Here is a 22,281-nt window from a genome sequence, read left to right on the forward strand (position 1 = left end):
GTTCTTCATGGCACTTAGAAATATGCTGCAGAGGAAAGTGCCTTTTTTAATGAGTGTTGGACTGAATGATCGATCATTTTCACCAGGCTACCATCATAAAAATAGTCTTCATCTTTTGCAGGCCTGGTCTCATTCCCTTTGTTCCAGAGGTTCATAGTCTGACATCCTGAAAGTGAGGAGTAAGGCCCCAGTTCTAAGGTCCTCAGAGGGAAGCAAGGATCAAAAGACAAAAAACAAGGACAATTACCCAATAAGTCAAATTATTGCAGCCAAGGAGGACTCTACCAGACTGGGTGTCAGTGGAAGCAAAACAGGATGGTAAATAGGCAAGACCAGTTCCAAAAATTAATTGGGACGCTGTCCACCAATGTAAATTCTGATTAATCAGAGATCTAAGTAAATGGTCTGGAAAATATATTGAGTCCACTCCTGTTATTACAGCCTAGGAAAGTCGACACCATCCACAACCTTGCAAACTTCAAATCTTGTAAGTGTGGAGCATCAACAAACTTTTCTATGAGGCTATGTGTGAAAAGCCCAATTGGGCTATCCACGTGTCCTCACTCTCAGGAGGAGCGGCTGCACAATAGCGCGTACAAGAGACCCCTGGAGATGGTGACTGAGAGGGGAAACTAGAGCAACGTGCGCTCATGAATACCCAAGGGAAAAGAACAAACAAACGCCGAAACACTACCTGAAAGAAATAACAAACAGAAAACTTGTTGGAATAAGCGCACACAGCGCGTACTATGAAAAAAGAAATGAAACAATCATTAACTGTTAGACCTGACAGCCTTAGGGTGGTCACCCCTAACTTTTTCCCTGCCTCCCTCCACTTTTTAGACTGTTTTTGCTGGTTTTAGGACTCTGCGAACTTTGCCACTGCTACCCAATGCTAAAGTGCATATGCGCTCTCCTTTCAAACATGGTAACATTGGTTCACACCCAGTTGGCTTATTTAATCTACTTATACGTCCCCGGTAAAGTGCAGATTAAATGCTACTAGTGGGCCCTGATTTTGCCATCCACATAAGTAGGCCCTTAACCATGCATCAGGCCTGCCATTGCAAGGCCTGTGTGTGCAGTTTCACTGCCACTTCGACTTGGCATTTAAAAGTACTTGCCAAGCCTTAAACTCCCCTTTTGCTACATATAAGTCACCCCTAAGGTATGCCCCAGGTAACCCTTAGGGCAGGGTGATGTGTAGACAAAAGGCAGGACATGTACCTGTGTAGTTTACATGTCCTGGTAGTGTAAAACTCCTAAATTCGTTTTTATACTGCTATGAGGCCTGCTTCCACCATAGGCTAATATTGGGGCTGCCCTCATACATTGTTTGAGTGGTACCTGCTGATCTGAAAGCAGTAGGAAAGTCATATTTAGTATGGCCAGAATGGTGATACAAAATCCTGCTGACTGGTGAAGTTGGATTTAATATTACTATTTTAGAAATGCCACTTTTAGAAAGTGAGCATTTCTCTGCACTTAAATCCTGTGCCTTACAATCCACGTCTGACTGGGTTTCGTTGACAGCTCCCTTGTGCATTCATTCAGACACACCCCAAACATAGGATACTCAGCCTCACTTGCATATATCTGCATTTTGAATGGGTCTTCCTGGGCTGGGAAGGTGGAGGGCCTGACACTTGCATGTCAAAGGACAGTAGCCAGCCCTCACACAAAGGACTGCCACATCCCCTACTGGGACCCTGGGAGACAGGATTGAACTGAAAGGGGACCTTGTGCACTTCTAAGCCACTCTTTGAAGTCTCCCCCACTTCAAAGGCACATTCGGGTATTTAAACAGGACCTCTGCCCCTACCAACTCAGACACTTCCTGGAGAAGAGAACCTGATCCAGAACCTGCATCCTGCCAAGACCTCCCTGGCTGCTCAAAGGACTCACCTGTCTGCTTTCTGTGAAGGACTGCTGCCTTGCTGTTGCCCTGCTGCCTTGCTGCTCTCTGACTGTGGTGAAGAAGTGCCCTCCAAGGGCTTGGACAGAGCTTGTCTCCTGTTCCCTGAAGTCTCAGGACCAAAAAGACTTCATCTCTACAAGAAGGACTCCTTGTGCGGCGAAATTTGATGCACAGCCTGACAGAAACGACGCACAGCCTGCACTGCAGTGAAAATTTCACTGCACGCCGAACCGGAACGACACTGCCCGACTTGCAACGAGAAGATCGACGCAGCACCAGCGTAGCGATTGGAAATTCGGCGCAGGGTCTCACCGGATCGACGCACAGCCAAGCCGGAATGACGCAGGGCGACTTCCAGAGAGGAATGGATGCAGCGCCTGCCGTGCGGTAGAAAATTTGACCCAACGCCCACCGGATCGACGCGGCTCCTGTGACTTCGTCCTGCCAGCACCAGAAATCCATGCATCATCCCCGGGGCATCTGAAAACCCCGCAATCCGAAGAGGATCCATGACCAAGCGTAGGAAATCGACGCACAGCCGTCCCTGCATGAAAACTAAACGACGCATCTCCGTGTGCGGCCTGAGAAATCGATGCACACCCCTTTGTTTCCACGCATCTCCTCCTCTGCAGTTCTTTGCAGAGATTTTTCACCCAAACCAGGTACTTTGTGCTTGAAAGAGATTTTTCTTGCTTTTAAAAGACTTAAGACACTTTATATCACTTTTACAGTGATATCTCAACATTTACTTTTTGCATTTTAATTGTTTTGACCTGCATTTATCTAGATAAATATTATATATTTTTCTAAACACTGTGTGGTGTATTTTTGTGGCGCTATATATGGTGTTATTGTATGATTTATTGCACAAATACTTTGCACATTGCCTTCTAAGTTAAGCCTGACTGCTCAGTGTCAAGCTACCAGAGGGTGGGCACAGGATAATTTGGATTATGTGCGAGTTACCCTGACTAGAGTGAGGGTCCTTGCTTGGACAGGGGGTAACCTGACTGCCATCCAAAGACCCCATTTCTAACATTAACCATCAATAAATATCAGCGTAATAAATACATTATAATACAAGACGGATAGGCACTTATCTTGACTATGGAGCAGCAAAGAAAGAGGAGGCAATCAAGATGGTGTCTCTCTGTTTTGTATATGGGGACTAACCATGATCGGTGCATTATCGATATGGCGTGGTTTAAAGCTTGTTGGGAAATGTGTTTATTTTTGTTTGTGTTTTACTGTATTTTTATTGGCTGCTGTTTGGAGTGGTAAAGATGGAGAAAGCATAATCAGAAGTCTCCAGTCCTGCAATAAAATTAATGCATGCACGCCAGCAGATTCTATTCAGGCGGGATACTCCCAATTTTAAAGCCAAAAATAGCTTCAATTTAGCTTTCTCCTGTCTGAAATAGTCCCCACTGTACTAGAGGTCAATGGGGAATATAAATTCTCCCGATCAGTATTATTCTTTTTTAATCTCCTTCATTTTGCAGTCCAACTGTTGGCATGTATGGATCATTGGGGCCCCTGGTCCTCTGTACCCAGTTGCCACTGCACCAATGGAAGCTACGTCCCTGCCCTAAACCTGTAAAATATTGTAAACATTGCAAAGGCTAAATTCGGTAACGCAGCAGTGAGACGAGATCTGCCGCTTTTATCTGTACCTCCGCGGGAGGTGTTTATTTTCCGAAGACGGCCGAGGAGCAGGGGACAAAAAAATCCCATGGAATTCGAATCCCCTAAGCTTCGGCTGTCTGCGAGGCTCCGCCCTCTTCAGACTCACCGGGCACCTCCCCCGTGTATCCGGAAAACACACAGCCTGCTGGAGTTATGACAGTATAGCTTTGCCACTTCACCACCTCTGATAGAGCCTGGCAGAAGGGTTATAGCTGCTCTCCAAAGCGAGAGCATCTCGAGGAGAGAGGTGTCCAGTGCGAATCTCCATCCTTAAACACATTTTCCTAAAAATGTCATCGCAGGCTCCGCCTTCAACCCTTGCAGTCCGCGTGGCAGACAATGCCAGGTAGGTTTATGAACACCATTAAAAAAATGTATAACTTCTTTGTACGTGGGGGTCATAGTTTTAACACGTTACTAGTGCTAGACTTTCTTTGAACTCGTGTGACTTTCTGGGAAATGTAGTCCTTAAGGTAAACCAATGGCGCGAACTTAGTACATTATGAATTGTGAAAAGAAATGTACGAATACAGCAATTTACATAAGCAGATCAGCTGCAATATGCAAAGACAACTTTGTATTACAGCGTATGATTTTGGAAGCTACTTATTCTTAGACGGATTTATCGTAGAATTCTGATATTTTCCTCCTGGCTATGGGCCAAACCGTGAGCCCAGTGAACGAGTTAAAATCGTGCGCCATTGGTAACCCTTTTGTCGGGGTTCTCCTCAAATAAGAGTCACATTATTTCTTTGTCGTGTTTTCTCGCTGCATCTCAGGAAACCGTGAGTGTTTTATCATGTGACATAGCTTCGTCAAAAATCTCCGCGTCAGCTGTGCTCGCGCTGCAAGAACAGCAAGACAGGAAGTAACCCTATCAGATTCAAGCTTCGGCTGCAGGGTAACTTTAATGGTGTAGCACGTTAGCTTTACAGTCCTCATTTGGAAAAAACTGTATATGAATGTTGTCTTGAGTCACTATGGTAATCCCATTGTAGCAGGTGTCAAGTAAACAGGGCCACTGGAATTATGCTGCAGGAGAGGACCAAATTATGTGGCAAGGTTGACTAAATTTGGAAAAGGCAAATTAGGCAGCAAAATCTGGGACATTTTGTGATCGTATTGCCTCATTAGTTTTGACATTGTGCCTATGTTAACTCTGCCTTAGCACCCAAATCGAGCCATAAGATAGCTACTGGATAATGACTAGTTAACATTGGAAAAGGGCCTTTGACTGTGCTGCAAAACACGTTGCCGCATTTTTAATAACTTTTGATCCGTTTAAACTAGAAACATTTTTTTGGTAAAATCTACATAGTAGCTGATGGATTAGGTGGCGAATGTGGCAAGTTCCTAATTATGTGGAAAATGCTGCTGCTGTAGAATCAAAAAATTTCTAGTTTACGCAACAAGAATTTTCAATTCTATTAAGGACACGGAGGCGAGGATTATGCTTATCTCTTATCTTTACTGCAACACACAGCAGCCAATAACAAAGGACAAAACATGAAACTACATTTCCCATTAACACCAGCCTTGTAATGACCCTCCAATCAGGCTGCACTATTACTTATAAAGTCTGAAGCAAGCAAAGTCCGTCCTCTTTCTTTGTACGTCTCGACCAGATAACTGAACCTTATTATCCTCTATATCTGAGTCCATTAATCACATATTCCCAACTGGAACCAAGACCGAAATGCACAACGGTGCAGGAAAACTCAGGAGATTCCAAGACATCTCAGAATGAATCGGCATCCATCAGTGGATTTCTCATCTAAAGGAAGAAAAACAAACTGTAAAATCCTGAAAATATCAAGACTTGAATACATTTGAACCATATATTGCAATTGACTACGAGTACATAATATATGTCATATCGGGTGGGAAAAGAACACTTTTGATTCTTAGGTAACAATAATCAACATTCCCGGGTGGGATAATCTTCGCTTCCGTGTCCTTAGTAGAATTAAAAATTCTTGTCGCGTAAGCTAGAAACGTCTAGTAACATCATATGGCTTTAAACAATTTACCACACAAAGTTTGGAATTATCACTGAAAGCTGGATAGCTAATACATTTAGATTTAGATTTCTTATGTTTAGATTTGTGAAAAGATACTCCAGAAGGAGTAAAAACTCTACCTGCAATGTCCAAGGCTTTGACATCCAAAACTCTCCTGCATGAGATTAAACAAAGCAGCATAAACAAAGCAGCATAGTCAATTTTGCTGATAGCTGTTTTCGTGAAAGGGCCTCATTAGCTGGCCAAGCCATTAAAACATTTAAAATGACATTTACATCCCAAAGAGATGAATATTTTGGAAGAGGAGGCCGAATCATACGAACACCGCGCAACAATTTACAAATCAATGGGTGTTCCCCTACTGGTTTGCCTTCAACATGAGGATGTTTAGCTGAAATGGCTGATCTAAAGTTATTCACTGTCCTGTATGCCAGTCCCTGAGCCACAACGTGAGACAAGAAATTTGCTATCATTTGCACTTGGGCCCCCAGGGGATCCACCTTCCTTTGATCGCACCAATCCAACCATCTCCTCCGGGCGGAGGCGTGTCTTTTATGCGTACTAGGTGCCAAGGATTGGGAAAGGAAGAAACTAGTGTCTTCTGAAATTCTCGTACCCTGAGAAGATTCCCCGAGATTCTCCAAGCCATGAGAACCAATTGGTTCTTTAGGATCAGGGGCTGAGGATTCCCCAGTGGATCTAATAAGAGGTCCCATGATGGGAGGATTCGCACCGGAGCGGCACAGCACAAGTTCAGAGCCATCGGAAACCAAGCTTGTGTTTTCCAATATGGTGTTACCAGAATCAGTTCTGCTTCCTATCGAATAGTTTGCGTGATAACCTGTTGGATCATGGAGAACAGAGGAAATGCAAAATGCAGATCCCCTTCCCAAACGCATCCGAGTGAGGGCATTCGGATCTGGTCTCCAACTGAAAAAGAGTGGGAGATGAGTGTTCAGACGGGAAACAAAAAGATCTATTTTGCAAGGACCCCAGAGTTGATTCAGAAACTGAAATATTCTGGGATGGATCTGCCAATTGCTGGCATCTCTCAGATGCCTGGAATTCCAGTCCGCCACTAAGTTCACCTTCCCCGGAATATATTCCGCTGACACAGAGATCTGATGAGCTAGGCAAAAATGCCAAAAGTCTTTTGCAATCTCTGCCAGCATCTTGGATCGAGTTCCCCCTAGCTTTTTGATATATCGAACCGCTGAAATATTGTCCATCCTGAGGAGAATACAGCATTTCGATTTGGACGGGGACAAGGTCTTTACTGCGAATGATCCTGCTAGGAGTTCTAGGCAATTGATATGGAGTTTGAGTTCCTCCTGAGACCAACTACCCCCGTCTCTATCTGGCCACACCTGGCACCCCAGCCCCATCTGCTGGCATCTGATTCTATGACCACTTCTGGAACCGAGGCAAAAATCTCTCTGCCATTCCAAGCATCCATATGATTCAGCCACCAATGAGAGAACAATCGATTCGGAGTATGTCAAGCCCTTCCTCAGATAAAGGATCTTCAGCCTCTGCAGGGCACGGTAGTGTAGAGGGCCCGGAAAGATGGCCTGGATAGATGACGCTAGGAGGCCCACCAGGCGGGCAAGTACCCTCAAGGAAATCAAAGGAGTTAACAAGGCTTTCTTCACTTCTTTCTTTATAGCAAGCCTTTTGGTCAATGGCAACTTTAAAAGAGCTGCAATGGAATCTATTCTGAATCCTAAGAATTCTATGTTCTGAACTGGAAGAAGTTGAGACTTTTCTAAGTTTTTAAAAAAGCCGAGATCCTGAAGGAGCTGCATCGCCCAAGACAGGTGGAGACGAGCAAGGCGCTCTTCCTGAGCCATAATGAGAATGTTGTCTAGATAAATAATCAGACGAACTCCTTTTTCCTGTAACCATTGCATCAACGGCAGTGCTTAATTTGTAAGTAAAAAGGAGCCACTGCCCAAAGTCCTCCTCTTAAATTTGTGGCTGCAGCAATTAAATATTTCAACATGGAATACTGAGGCGGCGTAATCCTGAAGCCATCTCGGGCCTCTTCAGTACATATAAAGCCACTCCCCGCCCCTTCAGGTCACTCTTGCAGCTTTCTACTTTCTCCCTTTGTGAGGCTTTTTCGTTTTCCCCTTCCTCTATCTGTTCCATATTTGTCTTTTGCTCGCAGCAAATGCTTGAGGGAGATGATTAAGCGCTGGTGCTCAGCACCGGAAACAAAAAGCACAAATTAAGCACTGATCACCGGGCGCATTACTTTTGTGAAGCACCACGGTGCCGAAGAAAGACCGAAAAGGAGGGCTGAGAATTTCTATCAACGATTTTGCCAGAAGAATTAAAGAAATCTGCGATGTGGAGCATATATCAGAATGGTCAAATAAGCGTCTTTGAGATCTAGACGGACCATCCAGTCTCCCTCTTGTAAAAGATCTCTGAGAAGATGGATACCTTCCATCTTGAAGTGTCGATTATATTATCAAAGCATTGAATTGATTCAGATTGAGGACTAAACGGGACCCCCCTCCCTTTTTCTGGATGAGAAAAATTGTGCTGAAGAAGCCCCTTGGGTGAGGGCACGATTCCACGATAGCGCCTTTTTGTAATAGCGCTTTTAGCTCTTGATTTATAAAAAACATCTCTTGTTGGGGAAAAAAGGAGAGGATGGGGAATCTCGGATTGTTGTGGTTCGGAGTAAAGTTCTAGATGGTATCCTGAAGACTCACCTGTTTGAGAGGTATTTTGTCCGCAATAACCTCCTCAGCGAGGTCCCCTGGGGTTACGACCCTTGTAGCCACGACTTCTGTTGGGGTAGAAGTTCAGATTGCATTGATAGTTGGAATCCCCACGGTTTCTCTGATATGGGCGTGAGGTCTGCGAAGAGAAGCGGCCTGACGAGCGACCTCTGAAACGCCCGGCCCCATGAAAAAGGCCACTCTTAAACACTTTTTAATAGAAGTTTGGGCCTTGTCTAAAGCTGAGAACGTAGTGACGTATTTGGCAAGATCTTTCACAAACTTATCGCCAAACAAAAGACCTTTAGCCACTGGTCCAACGTCCGCTGAAGCCAGTTCGGACAATTTTGGGTCAATGCGAAGTAGGAAGGATTTCCTGTGTTCAGTAGACATTGAACAATTTGCGTTACCCAGCAGGCAAATGGCTCTCTGTGCCCAGTCCAGCAAGGTGTCAGGGTCGATGGGTTCCTGCGATTCCTTAGCTTGGATTGTGAGGCTCTATCAATACACTTTTTTGGGTCTCTGGAGAATTTTTAAAGAAAAGTGATCATATGCGGATCCAATTCCGGAGTCTCTGCTACCTTTCCCTCAAGGGCTGGCCGAGGGCATTCTGACCTTAGAGTGTTACGAATGTACTTTTCAAAGCTCTTCCTTAGTCTGGATTGAACATAGGCTGCCACCTTAGGGCAGGGGGTCCATTCAGTAGGTTTAGGATGAATGATATTGTCCGGATCAAAGAGAAGGTTCTTCGCCAGAGGAGAAGAGGGGTCAGTATTATCAAAATAGTGCTTTTTGCGTTTGCTTTTACGCTTATCTGAGGAGGACTCATCCTCAGAGACAGAAGTGGAGAAGTGTCCCAAGAATTGCGCCCTGCCTGTGGTGTGGGGTCAGAGCTCTGATCAAAAAAGGTGCTGTATTCATGGTAATTTAATACCACATTAATGGTGTACTCAAAGGGGTCTGAATCTGACCAGCCAGGCTCATTGATTTCGACCTCATTTGGAGTGGGGTTCCCCGAGCCTGCGCCAAATCGCCTACGGCCAAAATTAAATATAGGTTGGGCAAACGGGCATAAAGCCTTCACCAAAGCCCTGTTTACAGAGTCTTGTACATGGAAATCAAGAGCCTCAACCAGTCGTTCTTCCATCTGATGGCCTTCTGAATATTCCCCATAATAATCATCCTGTTGAGCCATGGTGACAGTGGATGCTATGACAGTAAGAGGTCCCAAAGCCAGTTGCCAATCCACAAGGTGAGGGGGGGAAACCCCAGTGCCCAAAAGGTCAAAAGACCTTTTTGCCAGTGAAAAAACGAAGTTTTTATTATCAAAGAACCAAGGTTTCAAATATTGAGGGGCTGGCACCTGATCCCGTAGGGCAAAGCTCAGTTAGTATTATCCCAGCCTCTCCGGGCGTAAGAGTGGAAGCAAGGAGTCGGCAGACTTGAAAACTCCTTGTTGGACGATCGTGCTATTACAAACCTGATAATTACAGGGTTTGCGCATGCGCGATCGCCGAAATAGAAGAGAGACCAAACTCTCGAGACCGCGCTTCTCCGAGGCCCCTTACCGGCAATAGAAAAAGGGAAAAAACTATCGGAAACTGCCGCGTCGTGCCACAAGAAAAAGATTAGCGCTTGAAGGCCGAAGCTGCGATTTCACACAGTAAGCCAATATGCATAAGTCGCATAAACAGTCAACAGCAATAAAGAGTCACTTATCTCTGGTGTGCAGCAGCAAAGAAAGAGGACGGACTTTGCCTGCTTCAGACTTTATAAGTAATAGTGCAGCCTGATTGGAAGGTCATTGCGAGGCTGGTATTGATGGGAAATGTAGTTTCATGTTTTTTTGCTTTGTCATTGGCTGCTGTGTGTTGCAGTAAAGATAAGAGATACACATAATCCGAAGCCTCTGGTCCTGACATAGAATTGCGTGATTTGAGACACTCGTTTTATAAAGGTTGCTGTCCTGGATGGGGGGGGGGGGGTGTTTAGCAATTCTTTACAAAACTTGTGATTTAAAAGCCCTGCCGAAAAGTCCAGCCTTCATGAAGCAATTAAAATGTCAAGATAACTCTTGTAATTAATGTTCCTGCTAGAGAGAGAGATCAGCATTTTGTTCAGTGGCAGTGTTGATTCACCTTAAAGTAGCACAGAGGGTTAATTTGCGTACTGCCTAGAACAAAACTGTGGGCCAGATTTACAAGTCCTTTGCGCCTCCTTGCACCACACTAGTGTCTTTTTTTTTATGCTAACGTGGCATTAAGGAGGCCATTTCCCCACGCTATATAAAGTGGTGCGGTGCGTGTATTACGCCACTTTGTAACTCCTTGCCCCACATTATGCCTGCGCCAGGCATAATGTATGCAAGTCAGGCGTTCCCACGCAGGGAGGCCGCTAAAAATGGCGCAGTGAAATTTACATTTCACTGCGCCATTTTTAACAGTCATTTTAAACGCCAGCTTGGGGCAGGCGTTAAAGTGACAAGCCCATAGTAAGCTATTGGCCTCCCTAATGCTTTGCTGCACTAGCACCATTATTTATGGCACTTATCCAGCAAAGCACCACCATAGCGTCATTAATCATGATGCTATTGTGGAAACGACCACCATGGTGCACCATATTGTAAATACGGTGCAGCCATGGTGTCATTAGGTGGGGCAGGAGTGACACAAAAAAAGTGGCACATCTCGACTGATGCACCACTTTCTTGTAAATCTGGCCCTATATTTTATGTGGATAGCTGAGTCAATTGGTAAAGTCAGCCTTTACCAATGCTGTAAAACACATGAAATGTATATGAGAGGGGCTATGAAGAGATGAGGGGCACTTTTGCGGGGTGGTAGTGGAGGGAATCCAAGAAGGAGGTCATTGAGGGATGCCAAAAAAGACTGTTGCACAGGGCACACCCAATGCTAAAGCCAGCCCTGCCTGGGCCCCACCAATAATTTAGAAGTGTCCAAGGGCTGAATCAGGAACTTTTAAACTCATGTATTGCCAGGGCCTTCTTTCAGAAAGACAAGGTGTAAAAGACCAAACAGCATTTCTATTAGGGACTGACATGGGATGTCAGAGATTCACGTAAGGCTGCATTTCAAAGCCGTCTCTCATTTGTCTTACCTTTAGCATAAAAGCATAACATTCCAGGCAGAATATTTACTAAACTTGTTGAAAAATGTAATATTTAAATGCACCAAATAAGTGTAACCCTAGTTTCAAAACGTCATTTTTTAAATTAATTTCTAAGGTCAACTCCTTAATAAGTGGAAAATATGCAAGTGATTTTCATTAGTAAAATAACTTGAAAAGGTGTTTTCACATTTTCATTGGGAGTAATATCTACTTTACGATTTATAGTGCTCAAACAGTCAGGGGCTCAGCAGGGCACCAATAGAAACAAACCATGATTATAAGCCTCTTAGACACCTGTGTGTGGGTTTAATTAAGAAAATAAGCACTGTATAATGTATACCAACAGACGTATATAATAAACTTCGCTTTGAGTTTCACCCTCGCCTATACCTGTAAAAAAGGCTAACGCACAGTGAGACATGGGGGATATTTAAAATGCCAAACAACTAAGAACTCTCACCCAAAATGTATGTTGCAAACAATGTCAAACAAGGGGATGTGTTGGGACTTCTCCTCTTCTTCCTTTGTATTTCAGATACGTCAACAATGCACCCAAACAGTAGTGCTGAAACAATTGTAATAGTAGGGTTGCTGCCATTAATTTAACCCCACTGAAGGCATGTGAAAAATCCAAATGCCACAAAAAGAACAATTATAACAAATGAAGCACGCCCATTCAGTGTGATAAGTGTGTGGTATGTAGCTGGTGGTGCATGTTGGAGCACACTGTTGCAAATATATTACTAAAATATGGTGTGGTGGCACATAGTCATTTACAGACAGCACATTTTCCATTTAAATTTGAATTGACACGCAGTTTTATTGATAAAACTATATAGCTCCCAAACAGTAATGTGTGTGGACTGGTTCTCAGCAAATGTTTTTCATTTGCACATCACTAAGTAAAGTGTATTGATTGAATGACCCTTTTAAAATGTTTGTTTCCATCACACTTCAGAATAATAAAAACAAATGCTTCATTTGTGTGTTCCTAACTGCTGATAAAGTTTGACATATTTGTACAGTTCATTTACAGGTATTTAAATAATGTGAATTAGGAAAAAAACTGACATAATTCAGCCTTTCCTTTCACACATCCCTGTACCCCAGTAAGATGATCAGATAGTTTGCGTTCCAAAATTCTCTAACTTTGCAGTCAGGGAAAGAAAACTAAACACCAGGCTGCACTTTAAAATAATATGCAGCAGATTGTCAAAAGATATAGCCTGACATTTGGCCTCCGTCTTTGAAGTCACAACAAATGTGACAAGATAAAAACAACATTTAAAAACATATTTTTGGCTATCTAAGGGGTGTTGCAACACCCCTGCTCCTCCCCGCCACCTATACTTCCATCGCCTATGGCCTAGAGTGACAGCGCAGAATATAATTTTCACCAGTAAGTCTTGTGAATCATGTGGTTGTAGGGAGTAGTGTGAGGGCACATGAAACCGAAAAGTTAAAACTATACGTTGCATACCCCTACTTCCCTAATGAGATTGTGGGTTTTTTCTAACGAGACAACCACGAGACAGAGTGGTTTGTAATTGTCATCAGTACTCCATATCCTGTTCATTGCTATGTACCTTTTTGTATTACATGGTTTTTGAAACAGGAAATGTATAATGAAAACACTACTTCATGTTGCTATATGTTGATGTATACTCTGCTTCTTTGTAGCCTTGTCGTGGGTTGAATTCAATAATTCACAGGGTTAATGTATATTTAGCAAATTACGGAAAGTAATTAATGATGATCATAAAATTCCTGGGAAGTGTGGGTTTCAAAACCACTGCTGAAAGAATGTTGCAATTAAGATCCAAAACGTAAAAATGTGTGTCAACTCCCATTCTGGAAGGCACTCGAGCTTTTAGCAAGTCTCAATGTTTTACAGAAGTTAATGTTTACCCATCAGCACTGGGAATCTGAAATTTACTCATGAAATGCTATCTCTCACCACTCATTATTTTTCTGATTAACCTTTTATTGCTTACAAGAATAAAGGGTTAATATCACAAACATAAATATTTTAAACTCTGTACGTAGTTACCAAATAGTCCACTGCCCTGTGTGTCAAATATAGCCAGTCCTGGTCTTTGAAGCACCAGAATACTGCATTCTGGGACTTCAAGTTTTGCAGTGTGTTGCTACTCAGAAACCAGGGCAGCCTGAAAGATTCACAAATAACATTGGATCACCAAGAGGCTATGTTTTTCAAGACTGTAAATACTGCAGCCCATTTCTGATACTGTTTCTGCATTTTCCGCATGTAAAACCAAATTTAAAGCCTGTTTACCTATTTAATGGACGTGCAGTATTTCATTCACATCATGCATGGAAACAGGCATTGGCATTGTCACTTGTTTTGACTTTTGATTAGTGAACACAAAAATAGTTTTCACTAAAATTTGCTAACAGGCAAAACAGGTATAGCAGGGGCAGCAGCACTGCAAGATTCTATGTCAGGGCCGGATGCTTCTGATTATGCTTCTCTTTCTTTTACTGTAAACACACAGCAGCCAATAAAAAACTTGAACTACATTTCCCATGAGGCACAGCCCCAGCATCACCCCCAATCAGAGACTATCCCCTCATATAAATGTCCTTATCTATGAAGTCCGTTCTCTTTCTTTGCTGCTATGCACAGAGCTAAGTACTTCCTTTCCCGATCTTTGTTTATATATGCAAATACTGTTTGAACTTGTCAGCGCGGCCTCGTGCCTTCATGCGCTACTTACTGATCGTGTAATTTGTTCGATTGCTTTATTTTAATAGGTTATTTCAGTGTAAATATTGCGCGCGCACTATTGTAACACACTTTGCCCCGCCGGTGAGGAGGCCTGAAGGGCACGTCCTAACAGTCCGCTTTCTCTCGCTGAACTCACGCATGCGCACAAACGACCGTTTTAAGTGCGAGCACGATTTTAAGCAAGTGAAGACGTTTTTCTTTCTCTCTGTGCTGCTGAGACACCATTTTCTCAGTGTCCCTTCAGGAATACACCCAGAGGGGCTGCAATAATTCATCAGAGCAATGCTCTAGGGAAAGGTATTGATTTCTGTGCCCCCTCCTCTGAAATTTCCGGCTGTACAATAATTTTTCTGTGTGGCACTTGGTTCCCCCCCATGATACCTGTGCAACTGGGACCTCTACTTATATTGTTGTGCACAGAGTGATCATGGATCAGTATATGGATGATGAACAATATGGGGAGTATGATGCTGGTCATTTTGACCAACACATGGAAGAACGCCTTGTGGAAGCTTTGGACTTTCACGTGCAGGACTCAGTTAATAAAGCCTTGGTGAAGGCAATGTGGAAAAGTAAAATATCGCACCCTCATGCAATCACTGTACCTTGACATCTGGGCATCCATTTTGAGAGTAAGCATCCATTTTGAGAATGTCTTGATAAACCTTATTGTTGACACTCTGGAGAGTGCAGCTGGAGACAAACTGCCTTGCATGATACGCTTTGGGCAGGATGTGAGCCGCCCACGTAGCTGTGGTTAAGCCGATTCTGCCGTTGCTGAGAGAAAAAGGTCACACCTGATAGCCGCCCACATAACTGTGGTTAAGCCGATTCTGCCGTTGCTGAGAGAAAAAGGTCGCTTCGACGGAACAACCTGTGGTTGGAACACAGTCAGACCTGTTATTTTTTTCTTTTTCCCCTCGCACTCTATTCTACACCCCAGCTTTGACATTTCTCTGTCTGCATGCTATTTTTACGTATTTCCACTGACGCACATAGAAGTGTTTTTCTAAAGTTTGCTTGATGGAAAATTACAGAATTATTGCCATTCGCTTGTGTTGTGCAAGAAATGTATAAAAGCTGCAAGCTGCGCAATGTTGAGCAGACCACTCCCTAACCCGCTTGGTGAAGGAGCTCTCCCTTAACTCGAGTTATTGAAATAAGCCTTGATTATACTCCACGTCCCGGACTCTGTCTCCTTCCTCATTTACCTATTACTAGAAAAAATTATGAAAGAAGATAAGGTAAAATAAATTATTTACCACATTTCTGGCGCCCGAACAGGGACCTTCCCTTCTCTACACGTGCCGGTTTTTGCCGGCCGCGGTGTTTTCCCCTGTTTCCTCTCTTGACGGACTTCAGGTGCACCCGGTGGGGATTTCCCACCGAATTCCTTCGGAGATGCGGGGGATTGACTGAGACCGGCATACATATGAGGCGGTGAGAGACGCGGGAGGTCCATACCCGAGCCCGACTTCGAGGAACTGAGGAGTCCGAGACGTCTGAGACCCCTGACACGCGCAGCGTCTGGATTCGATCGAAATTCTGGATTTGCTGTTCGGTGAGTATTACTGAATAGTATCAAGACGTTTTCCGATTAAGGAAACGGTAAAGGTATAGATTTAGTAACAAAATGTCGTTGTTTGCCAAATTTAAGACTAAATCTAAGGATAAAAAGTTTTTAGAAAAAGAGGTGGTTCTTCCACCTAAGGACACGCCAGCTAGATTTATGTATAATAAACATGGCATGTCGGCAATAGTCTTTTTGGACTTATGGGTGGAATATACTGAGAAGTTGGAAGAAAGATATCGGTGGCCCATCAACGGGACTTTCGATATAGAAAGTGTCCTTAAGGTAGAGGAACAGTTGTTCAAAAGGAAAGCGAGACAGGCTCAATTAGATTCTGTGGAATGGTGGAGGAAAGAAGCCCATAGGAGACAGGAGAAAGCTCAGAATAAAGTCGAAAAAGCGCAGAAAATGTCAGAAAAAGCGAAGTCAGGCGAATTATTGCAGACAGGAAAGGAAACAGTTCTTGACCAAACAATTAGAGAAAAACAAGGAAATATGACCGGTCTGTATCCGGTGTTACCTAAATGTGAGGTTGCTGGTCAGGTTAAATCGAAACATGGTCTCCTTCCCAGCGCTCCTATAGATTTTGAAGAAGCACCCCTCATAGACTTATTGGACGTACCACCCCCGTATTCTACTGATATGCGGCCCGTCCATCCTGGACCTGGTCAAGCGGTAACACTTCCCCCAGCTATAATTGACAACCTTTCAGAACACACCCGACGTCTTTCTCTGGTAGAGACAGCGGGAGGGGACGAAGCAGCGGGCGGGGAGGATAAAGTGCAGTGTCCCCATGATCCATTATATAAAAGATATCCCGCTTTGGATGAACAAGGAAAACAGTTAGTTGATAGTTGGACTAAAATAGAGAAAATGCCTGCAGTACAAAGTACCATTGACAGTATGATTGAATATATGTTACGAGGTGGAGATTCCACCGCATATAAAGATGTTATGAAGGGGAAAAATAAGAGACAAAAAATGCACATATATGCTTTCATGACACTTCTCTTTGCACGGTACTTCCAGGCAAATGATTTGAAAATTCCTACAAAATTAGCAGATATAATTAATGAACTTAATGAAAATACCGAAGAGGTAGAGGATGAGATAGATAGAGCAGTGGATAATTTATTGGGCCTTATGATACAACAACAACATAAATTCAAAGAGGGTCCCTCACGACCTACTAAGCAATATCCACTTTGTGGGGACCTCGGAAAAGGAGAAAAATGTACCCCCACAACTGTTTCCTTTTTTCCCGAGGCCCCAACGAGTGAAGAGTTATATGAGGAAACAGAGGAAGCCTTAGAATGGTTCCTTGATCAGGAACCTCCCTTAACAGTTGAGGAGCAGGAATTAGCTCGTACCGCCACCCTGTGGACCTCACAACCAAAAATATACAATCCAGATGTCATTGCCCAGTTATTTTCTAATCTCCCACTTACACAACGTAGATTGGACAGTATATATATGACCCAACACTTGATGACGCTAAATAAAATAATTAGACCCCATCAAAAGGCCCTCGAAGATTTATTGTCTAAGTGCACGTCCTTAACATTCGTACAAGACCCAAGTCTGTTTTTGAACATATTCCTTGAGGCTAGACAGGAGTATCATGACGAAGTAACACGAACACTTCTTCGGTCACGACACCATGATTTACAACAGAAAGACACACTTCGTCATTTTCCTCTTAGAGAGGTACACCCACGAATAGATGGTGGAAATGCCTTACAAAGGGTTTTTGTGTATACTCCCCTTACTAAAATGGAAATTATGAAAATGAAGGAAATGGTTCCATCCCATTCTAAGGATCCTGCAGGATTCTTTAAAGAACTCGCGGATGTCCTTACGATGGGAACATACACATTAGCAGATATGACAATCATGTTGAAACATTTGTTGCCCTCGGGAATTTATGAAAAATTGAGAGAGAAAAACTGGGTAGTTGATGCTGTTGAATTAAATTGGGCAACTCTTGAAACACGTGAAAGTGATCGCGCACCGGGGGGAGATATACACCAGGATATAAAGGCGTTGCCAGGTCTTATTCTCAAAGTATTACCCCAACTCCTCACTACTAAAAAAGAGGATTGGGACGCCATTTCGGCTTGTAAGCAAAAACCTGGTGAGGATACTGGGGATTATTATTCCCGATTAGAGGAATGTTTCACTATCAATAGCGGTCTTAAACCAAATAGTGACTCCTACCCCCACCTGTTTGTGTCCAAATTGGTAGAAAATAGCTTGCCTAAATTAAAGGAAAGGGTTCAAAGAGTTGAAAGTTCCTGGCAGGCTCAGACTCCTTCCCAAGTTTTACGAATATTACAATATCATCAAAATAGACTGAGGGAGGAAGAAGAGCGTGAAAAGACGAGACTGAAAGAAACTAAGATAAGAGCTTTAGTCGCACAGACTGTAATGCCCAGAACAGGCCCGCCGCCACAACAACAAAAGACAACAACTACCTCCAAGGGTGTTTGTAATTACTGTAAGAAACAAGGACATTATGTCAAAGACTTGCAAGGGAATGTAACATGCCCCGTTCTGAAACACAATTTGGCCACAGGTAAAACGTTATCTAGACCCCATGTTCCTCGGGAACAATACAAAACAGAGGGAAGCGTTCCCAAGAGCCAGGATAAAGAAATAAAACAGAGCGCACAGATGTACATGAATGGAGAGGATAATGGGTATGCCGATTTTCCCAGTTTCTTCTGAAGTTGCCCAGGGAGGGAAGAGGATAAATTGCCCCTTATCCCTATACCTGTGGACCAGACTGGTCCATATGTGGACGTTCACCTCCTGGGACAAGAAAATAAGTTTTTATTGGATACCTGGGCAAGCAAAACAACAATTGATCACAATGAACTGCCTCAAGCACCACTGTCAGGAAACAAAAATGTTTCCCTAGGTTTTTCAGGTCAGCCCATTACTAGTAATACTTCAGAGCCCTTACCTTTACAAGTCGGCCCCCTCACCACGACCACTGATCTTCTTTTAACAGATGCTTGCCCGGAAAATTTGCTAGGCATTAAACAACTGAAAGAATTGGGAGCTATTATAGTATGCTCCCCCCAGGACGTACGCCTTTTCTTACGAGATTTTAAAGGCCACTATACCGTTAGAGAGTTGGATCCTCGGCTTGCACAGCTTCCCCCCGAATTGTGGGCCACCAGCTCCACCTCGGTTGGGCGAATGACTATTGCGCCTCACAAAATTATATTGAAAGATGGAGCCATATTACCACGATTACGCCAGTATAAAATACCTCCGCAAGCTGAGAGGGATCTCATTTCCATCATAGAAGATCTCATCAAAGCAGGGGTAGTGATAGAAGTACCTTCAAACACAGTTAATTCCCCTGTATTACCAGTAGCAAAGAAAGTCCAACAGGGTGAAAACCCCAGTTATAGACTGGTAGTTGATCTACGAGAACTTAATAAGTGTGTGGTGTCCCAACATCCTGTTGTACCAGATATCTCCACACTTTTAACTACTATTGATTGCGAGGCATCTTATTTCACCGTCATCGACCTCAAGAATGCGTTCTTCAGCGTACCCATACATGAAGATAGCCAGTATTTGTTCGGGTTCTCACTGTCCGGAAGGAGCTTCCGGTTTACGCGAGCTCCTCAAGGCTTCACTGACGCCCGAGCATCTACAGTCAGGCATTAAAAAGACAATTAGACACTATACAAATGCCTCAAAATACTGCACTCCTGCAATACGTTGATGATCTACTCATCACGGCTCGCTCTGAACAGTCATGTGTACAAGCCTCGTTAATTGTATTAACGTTTTTTGCTGAAAATGGTCATAAGGTGTCACCAAACAAGTTACAGTTTTGTCAACAGCAAGTGGCCTACTTAGGGCACTTGCTGTCGAAGGAGGGTAGACAACTAACACAAGAAAGAATACAGTTGGTACTAAATATACCCCAACGTAAAACACAGAAACAAGTACGTGAATTCATAGGATTAACATCCTACTGCAGACAATGGATCCCTCAGTTTGCTTTAATATCCAAACCACTTGTACACCTCACAACATTGGAAGCAAGTGCAACACCCCAACTTCCCTGGACAGAGGAACATACACACGCATTCCAAACGTTGAAACAAGCAATGTGTCAGGCTCCTGTATTAGCTACCCCCGATTACCACAAAGATTTTACATTATTTGTTACTGAGAAAAATGGGACTGCTTTGTCAGTTCTTACACAGGAACAAGCAGGCAAACAAAGGCCGTGCGGATATTTTTCATCCACTCTGGATCCAGTAGCGCAAGCCCTTCCTGCATGCCTGAAAGCTGTAGCAGCGACAGCCCAAGCTATCAGACAAAGTGACACCATAGTATTAGGACACCCACTAGTAGTAAGGGTTCCTCATGCAGTGGAACTACTACTCAATAGAACACAGACTCAACATTTGACCATAGCCAGATTGACAGAGTATGAACTGACACTGTTCCAACCCCACATTCAAATACTTAGATGTAACACCCTGAATCCAGCGACACTCTTGCCTCTCCCTGAAGAGATAGACGGAGTACATGATTGTATAGAAGTGATTGAACAAGTGACAAAACCAAGATCAGACCTAAGAGATATTCCTTTAAAAGAGGCGGAACAAAATATATATGTGGATGGCTCATGTAAAAGAAATGAAAAAGGGGAACTGAAAGCAGCCTATGCAGTCACCACAAAAACACAGGTACTAGAATGTCGACAAATACCAATTCTCTTGGCGCAGGCTGCAGAATTAATAGCCTTGAGTAGAGCTTGTCACATAGGGAAGAGAAAAAAGATAAACATTTACACCGACTCACAGTATGCCTTTGGGGTAGTACACAATTTCGGAACGCTAGGGAGAGAAAGAGGCTTCATGACATCCCATGGATCAAAAATACAACATGCAGACCTCATAACACAGTTATTGGACGACATACACTTGCCCGAACAAATAGCTGTAATTAAATGCAAAGCACATTCAAAGGGAACAGACGATGTCGCTATAGGAAATGCCTTAGCAGACCAAACAGCTCAGGAAATGACACAGAAAGACGTAGAAAAAGGGTCACCCCATGACCTTGCATTTATAGGACATACACAAACTACCAGAGATACCGCTATTGATATACTAGACATACAGAGTCATGCTACAAAAGAAGAAAAAGAAAAATGGAAAAAGGAGGGAGGGATCTTGACAGACCAGGGATGGATGGTGCCACACAAAGCAGTCTGGTATCTACCGGACGCCATGGTACAGATCATTATAGAAACAATACATGGGCCAGCCCATTTAGGAGAAAAGGCTATGCTAGATGCAACAAGATCTATATGGGACAATAAGCACCTTAGAGCCGCAGCCAAAAACAAGGTCCAAACATGCATGATATGTTGCCAGTACAACATCGGGAAGGGTGTGACAGTAGGCTCAGGAGGATTTCATCCTCCAGAACATCCTTTTGAGGTCATACAAATGGACTATATACAAATGGAAAGATGCAGAGGATACAAGTATGTCCTTGTAGTAGTATGTACATTAACAAGGTGGACAGAAGCCTACCCCGTACCTGATTATACTGCCAACACCACTGCCAAACAATTGATTAAGGAATACTTTCCTAGGTTTGGTCTATTTCGAGTCATATACTCTGACAATGGCCAACCATTCTCATCTGAATTGATGAAGAAAATTTCGCTCCTGCTGGGATACCAGTGGAAATTCCACTGCGTACGCCACCCACAAGCAGCTGGTTTAGTCGAGTGACACAACCAAACGCTAAAAAACAAATTGGCAAAAATTTGTGCCGATAATAAAGTTGATTGGATAACAGCTTTACCCGTAGCATTGTTCTACATGAGAATGGTTCCCCATTCCAGGACTGGACTAGCTCCCTATGAGATAGTTTTTGGTAGACCACCTAACATATGGGGGACACCGCGAGCTAAGGCTATAACAGACATTGAACTACCTGTGTTGACAGATTATCTGGCTTCTTTGATGTCTGCACTTCAATCTTGTCGTTCACAGGTTGCAGCTGCATTTCCTGATAATACCGAACCCAAAGAACACCAGATCAGACCGGGAGACTGGGTCCTCATCCGGAATTTTGATCGCGCGACGCCTCTTGAGCCCAGGTGGAAGGAACCCAAGCTTGTTCTACTGGTTACCCGAACAGACGTGAAAGTCGAAGGACGGAAGGGCTAGTTACACGCCAGCCACTGTAAGAAATACTTTTCTAAAGAAGGGGCAGAGGACACCTTGCCTCACCTGATTCCAAAACATTCGAACAATTGACATTACCCACAGAAGAAAGTCCCCAACAGTTATACAAGTCGAAACTTAGGTCTTCTTCCCGAGCCCAGGTCACTTAAGTCCAAACAAGCTCCTCTTGTTGGTGAAACGGCAGGGGCTCAAGGGAGATACGCCTAATGGCAAGGCTTGTGACAGAAACAAGGATGG

The 22,281-nt window shown here is 43.6% G+C and overlaps 1 protein-coding gene across 2 annotated transcripts in view; it reads left to right on the forward strand.

Moving 5' to 3' along the window:
- Window positions 1-3,693: 3,693 nt before the first annotated feature.
- The window catches only part of GALK2 (galactokinase 2), an 849,252-nt gene continuing 830,664 nt past the window's right edge, over window positions 3,694-22,281 (forward strand). Inside the window, exon 1 of one of the 2 annotated variants that reach the window (XM_069222509.1) lies at window positions 3,694-3,950. In XM_069222509.1, the coding sequence (XP_069078610.1) occupies window positions 3,895-3,950 (56 nt within the window). In that variant the 5' untranslated portion in view covers window positions 3,694-3,894. The remainder of the gene's footprint in view (window positions 3,951-22,281) is intronic. The other variant, XM_069222510.1, reaches the window with a different exon arrangement.

The sequence above is a fragment of the Pleurodeles waltl genome, chromosome 3_1, assembly GCF_031143425.1.
Source record: "Pleurodeles waltl isolate 20211129_DDA chromosome 3_1, aPleWal1.hap1.20221129, whole genome shotgun sequence".
In the NCBI taxonomy this organism is placed as follows: Eukaryota; Metazoa; Chordata; class Amphibia; order Caudata; family Salamandridae; genus Pleurodeles; species Pleurodeles waltl.